Source organism: Nannospalax galili, unplaced genomic scaffold (assembly GCF_000622305.1).
Source record: "Nannospalax galili isolate Female #2095 unplaced genomic scaffold, S.galili_v1.0 scaffold128, whole genome shotgun sequence".
NCBI lineage: Eukaryota > Metazoa > Chordata > Mammalia > Rodentia > Spalacidae > Nannospalax > Nannospalax galili.
In genome coordinates this window covers 522,554-528,553 of record NW_008360322.1, presented here as the reverse complement: position 1 = coordinate 528,553, position 6,000 = coordinate 522,554, and the positions used below count along the sequence as shown (strand labels likewise).

The following is a 6,000-nucleotide window of genomic DNA, read 5'->3' as shown; positions in this document are numbered from 1 at the left end:
TATATGCTTGTTTGGTTCAATGTAATGACCTTATTGCACATCATTTAGGGTATGGCTACTGGTGTCTTCTCTGCCTTCTCCCTCAAAGAATTTAGGTAGCACCCCATCCATGAGGCATCGTCCCCAAATTCTTTACTGTTGTTTGGTTTGCTCAGACCCATAGCAACAAACATATACAAGATATTTTCATTATTACAATGGCTTCAGGTGCCATCAGCCTGACTCTATCATCGATGTGTGTTTCCAACATTTAAATATATTTACAAGTGGTGGATACAGTGAATTCTCCACGGATACTGCCGTCCTGTAAGACGTGGTGCTCAGCTTAAAGAAAAGCAATTGTGGTATATCTTGTTAAATGGTATCAACAAAAGCACATGGGTTCCTAGGTGCCCTGGGGACCTAATTGTGGGTGCTTCCCACTCTCCTCCTTTCACCATACATGCCACCCTTCATTTCTCTCAGCTCTCCTTGTGGTAAATTCTTGCTCAAAAGCACCTGCGCAGGTGTTTTCAGTCCTTCATTAGGTGACTGCTTCTCCCCCAAGGCATGACTTGAGACCTTCTCAAGAGCCCTTTCCAGCAGTGCAGAACCTGGTGCTGCTTGGCCATGGTTTTCTACTTTCAAGCCTTCATTTTTTCAATTTTCATCTCTAAAATGTCCTTCAAACATTCTCATTTTTACCGATCCCCTTTAAAGATCTGCCTCTTCCAGAATCCGTAGCCTGATGAACAAAATAGACAAAACATTCCAGGAAAACAATCAACATTTAAAACCTCTGATAATTAATAGAAGCCATGGCATATTGAGAGCCTACCATGTACCACATGTTGGGAAGGTGACAGTGAAGGAAGACATCTAATCTGTAACACAGATGGGAAGGCACAAAGCCACAGCACAAATGAACCATGGCATAGGCCATGTCCAAAAGAAGAGCTAAGCCCTGCAAAGAAGCTTATGCAGATGTGTGTGAATGTGCATGTGAGGCAGGAGGTAGGGTTATCCAGGTTAGGTCAGCTGGTCAGTGGAGATTTGTCTGAAGATATTTGAAAACCAAGAAACCAGCCATGCAAAGGTCTAGACAATGTGTTTCAGAAAAAGGCATAACAAGTGCTAAATCTCCAGGGTATATTCAAGGACCAGCGAAGATGTCAATGTGCGAGGAGTACACAGAGTCAACTAAGGTTGATAGAAGGTAAAGGCAGAGACTGAGGAAGGGCCAGGTTTTGTAGAGCCTTGCAAGTGTTTGGGGGTCTTGTTTAGTACAGCTAGACTAACTTTTCCTTCTTTTCCTTTCCCTACCTCTTAGTCTTAAGAATCTTCTGTGATAATTTCATGTTTTCCCCCATGATGCTAAGAATAGAACTGCATTCCTTGTGCATGCTAGGCGAGTGCTACGCCACATCCCCAGCCTGACATTTCACATTTTACAGTCATGTTGGCTATATAAGTTGATATAGGCTGGACCAGGTTAGAGTCAGAAGAACTTGCAGTAAGCTATCATCAGCTCCAGTAAGGGTTGAGGGAGAGGGAGAGGGAGAGGGAGAGGGAGAGGGAGAGGAGAGGAGGGGAGCGGAGGGGAGAAGAGAGGAGGAGAGAATGAGTGTGAGAGCGATAATGCATGAATATCTGGCAAGAAAATAAAAACAAGCCTATATCATATAATGAAGACTATGGATTCATTTCAGATGATTCTACTCTACTACCTGAACACAGTCCCATGAGTTGGTGATCAGTGATAGTTATACATTTTAGCCATTTTCACATTTTCTACTTAATTTTTTATTACCTCTGTTACATTTCATCTTCCATTAGAACATCGTAGTGTGTTGAGACCAGTAACTAGCTAAACCCTTAGCTGTATTCTCCAGTTCATGCAGTACAGTTAAAGGCATGTCCGGAATGACTGGAAAGCTCAGAGTTGAGGGCTGAATAAGTACTTAAATAATCTTATGGATTCATGATTTTCTGAATATAATACTTAACTCTGTATCCAGAGACATGTCAAGGAATTGTGCACATACTCAAGGTAGAAATGTCTTACACTTCTGTTTTTCTGGGTAGCCTTGGAGCATAGGCAATACATTGAATGCCACACCAGCACACACATCACACCTATACACACGTATCACCCCTATGCATATGCTACACTCATTCCAGGCCCACATTCATTGTCTTTTCATTTCAAGATAAACCTTGACCAAACACAACAGGTCTTGCACAAACCTCAGCTCCTTTCCTTGACAGTGGGGCTTGTCAGTCTAAGTACTACAGAGACATGTGAACTAGATCATTCTTAATTCTTTAGAGTGGGAGGGTGTCTTGTGCATTGTAGGATATTTAATAGTACTCCTGACTTCAACCCAGTAGATGCCAGTGGCACGTTCCACCACACATGCCTAGTTGTGACAATAAAAAGTGTCTACTGGTGATAGGTACACAAATTTATAACTATACTAAAATGTGACTATCATATACATTCTAGACTAAGCATTATCATTTGACTTAAAAAAATACATAGACAGTGCCAAATGCCTCCTTCCAGGAGAGGGGACAAAATCACCTCCAGTTGAGCACTACTTTTCAGAGAGGAGATCTGATTCCATGTTGATGCCCTTGCATCCAGCTTCCCTTTTGCTCCCCACACTGCATTATAAAAACCTTTATCTCTGCTATGTCAGCTGGGCTTCCAGTGAAGGCTTCAGTTCTCTTTACTCTCAACAGCGGCAATATAAAATAACAAGATTGCTATGTGTGGCTATGTACATGGGTATAAAAACCTTTAGATTCCTGGCAGGAATTCTGAAGACTTATTTTACTTGTAAACAGTTGTCTGTGTAATTCTGATATCCAATCTGTGCTGTTTCAATTAGTAGAATGTGGTTCCAAAAATAACAGGTAAGTTCAAAGAGCCCAATGCTTTCTCACCTTCATGATTGCTGTTCTGTTTTTGTTATGATTGTTTTCCACACAGTTTGTCAGCTCTCTTCTGAGAATTGTGTTGAAATGTAGTCTCTTCTGGTTTTTGAGAATGGGTCAATCATGTTTTGTAAGGAAATTCTACCCCAAAACAGGATTGAAATGGAGAAAAGAAAGGCTAGCAAAAATCAACTGGGCTGTTTACCATTGTATAAGACAGCTTAGATTTTTTTTTTTTTACTGTAGCAATAAATAACAGAAATATCAATCTAAAGTGTTCACAATGACATTTGCTTCTGGCTCATTATTTCTAGGACAGACTGTTTTCAGACAAGCTCATATTCCTCTGGGTAAAACCCATCTCATGGCCAAGTCCGACGGCAGTGGCGTGGGATCTGCACCTCTCACCTAGAGAAGGCCTCTGCAGGGATGAGAAAGTATTCTTGGGTGGTTTGTTAGTTTTCTGTCACTATAATAAAATACCTAAGAAAATCAATTTAATGAAGAAAAACTTTCATTCCACCCCATGGTTATAAAGGTTTCCATCCATAATCAGTTGACTCCCTTGCTTAAGGGCAGTGAGGTAGTGCATTATGGATGGTTGCATATGATGGAGCAAAGTTAGTCACCCCATGACAGTTAGAAAGTGAAGGAAGAGAAAGAGGTCAGGGCTCCAATATCCCCTTCAAGGGCGTGCGTCTGATAACCTCACTTCTTTCCACAAAGTCCCACCTTCTAAGGCTTTTCCCTCTTCCGGCAACTGCACAGGCTGATACAGACCTTTAGAATGTGGTCTTAGGAGGGTATTTAAGATCCAGACCATAACAGGTAGAAAATATTTTTTTTAAGTATAATCACAGGCCAGGTGTGTTGGTGCACATTTTTAATTCTAGCACTCATGAGGCAGAAGCCAACCTAGTCTACATAGTGAGTTCCAGGCCAAGGAACCTGGGTCTACAGGGAGACCCTGTTTCAGAAAACCTAAAAATAAAAGATTTCATATATAAATAAATATAATAAAATAAAATATATAATAAAATATTTTACCACCACAAGTTTGGGCAATTTTTGTAGCAAGAAACAACCTTGTAAATATGGAAATGTATATTTGTGATATTTCTATTAGTCCTAACTAATGTTAATGTTTTTATGAGAGTGTTATGTTTGGTGAAATTTCTCATACACCTTAACACCTAATGGCATTTTTTTTCTGTTTTATTCAGAGGATCCGTGACCTAGAAGATAAAACAGACATTCAGAAAAGGCAGATAAAGGACCTAGAAGAAAAGGTGTGTGTTCAGCTCAGTGCCTGCTGCACTGTGTCTAATCATAAAGCGGCATTGATTTTGCTCTCCGTGCTTTCTCTTCCTTTTTCTCTGACGAAGGCTGGTATAGGCACAAGGAAAGTGGTGCCCACCCTCAGTCAGACACCAGGATTTTGGCTGAGGCTGCACTGTCAGCGCACTTGGTATTTTTGCCCTTTGTGTTGGATTTTTTAAATTCCCTTCAGTGTTTTCTCTGTAGACCTTTCCTCATCTTCATTCCCAACACTTTTCTCAGAGTTTACTCCACTTTGCTTTTTAAAAAAGAATGTTCAGTACCTTTTAAAATTTCTTTCTCATCATTCATAAAAATCCCTTTCATCCTTGGGTTCCAATTTTACCTGAACAATAAGCTATGAAGTATAAATCGACAGCTAAAACTGCATCCTCCTGTCACTTCCCCAGGGACTGGAAATTGGAAAGAGAAACTTCTTCCAAAAGAGCCTGTGCTTAGGGAAATAAATCAGAGTGTTCTAGAGGGCACTTGGAAATGATTGTGCTTTGACAAAGGAGACTCAGCTCAGGCTGGCACAACAAAGAAGTGTCCTGCCTGGCAGGCCAGGAGCATCCTACTGAGGTATGCAGGACAGCACAGAAAAGTTTTCTCTCAAGTGCCAGTCCCCTTGACTGGACTTAGCTACATGAATCCCTGGATTGAGATAGGCTATTTTGTAGTATCTTCCATGGGCATACACAAAGACAATAAATAGCAAGCCATCTGCCATACTTGAGACTGTGGTTAGTATTTAGTTCATCTCAAATTGCTTTAGTAACCCATATATGTGAGGTCAGAAGCAGTTGGTGGAGGCTGGTAGCCAGATCACCAGACACTCAACTTCTTAGGTGATCTTCAGATTCTAATACCATCTTGAGTAAGTGACTTCTATAAAATGGGAATGATAGCACCCTCATGGACCTCCTCTTGTGGTTCTTTGAGGGATGATGTCACATGAATAAATTAGGAAACATGAAAGTACAGATCGAATTAAAAAATACATTTCTGAAATTTCTTAAACTAGAATTTCCCTCAGTTCAGAACTGAACTGTTTAGTTCTGCAGGGTTGATGAGGCAAAGGTGCAGTGTGATGAACCTAGAACTATGTTTAATTCCCCTACAACTGGCAGAAAGACACGGAGAAGGCAAGGGGTGCTCCCAAATTACTAGTTACTAAAAGACATACCTCAGACTTCTAGCATTTTTGAGTGGCCTACTCTGGGGCCAAGCTCTCTCTTCATTCATAAACTTCCTTTGATCTGACTCAAGCAGGAAGAGGCAGTTGAGGCTATTTTATGCAGAAATCTTGAGCTGTTATTCACTGCCATCAACTGAGGTTTCAAAAAGAGAGGTAAACTCTATTAAGGTCAGTACACTAGCCTTTATCTAAATAGATCCTGTGGAAATTTTGAGAAAAGGGGAATTAAGATTGTCAACTGTCTTTCATAATCATTCTGTTTCAGTGTTTATAGGAATGAACTTCCTAAACATTTATGATACTGAAGTAATGTACTTCATAGAGAATAAAGATCCTCTAGTAATAAATGCTGAATATTGCCAGAAAGTGAACTGAGCTGCTTCAACAATAACACCATTGATTTCTGATAGAGTAGACTAGGAGATGAGATTGTGCCAATGCTCTACTCACTTGTTCTTGCTTTTTCTTGCCCTCCAGCCTAGGGAAACAGCTAAAAGTCACTTATGTTCTGTGTACTCTTCATTCTTCCCCTTGAAATACCTTAAAACATACTCAGAGTGCACACA

General features: G+C 40.5%; 1 protein-coding gene across 4 annotated transcripts in view; it reads left to right on the top strand.

Annotated features, from left to right (window-relative positions):
- Positions 1 to 6,000, top strand: part of Jakmip2 (janus kinase and microtubule interacting protein 2) — a 187,975-nt gene that overhangs the window by 170,733 nt on the left and 11,242 nt on the right. For all 4 annotated transcript variants that reach the window (XM_029559754.1, XM_029559753.1, XM_008825241.2 and 1 more), the window contains one exon: positions 4,143 to 4,208. In XM_029559754.1, coding sequence (XP_029415614.1) covers positions 4,143 to 4,208 — 66 coding nt within the window. The remainder of the gene's footprint in view (positions 1 to 4,142; positions 4,209 to 6,000) is intronic.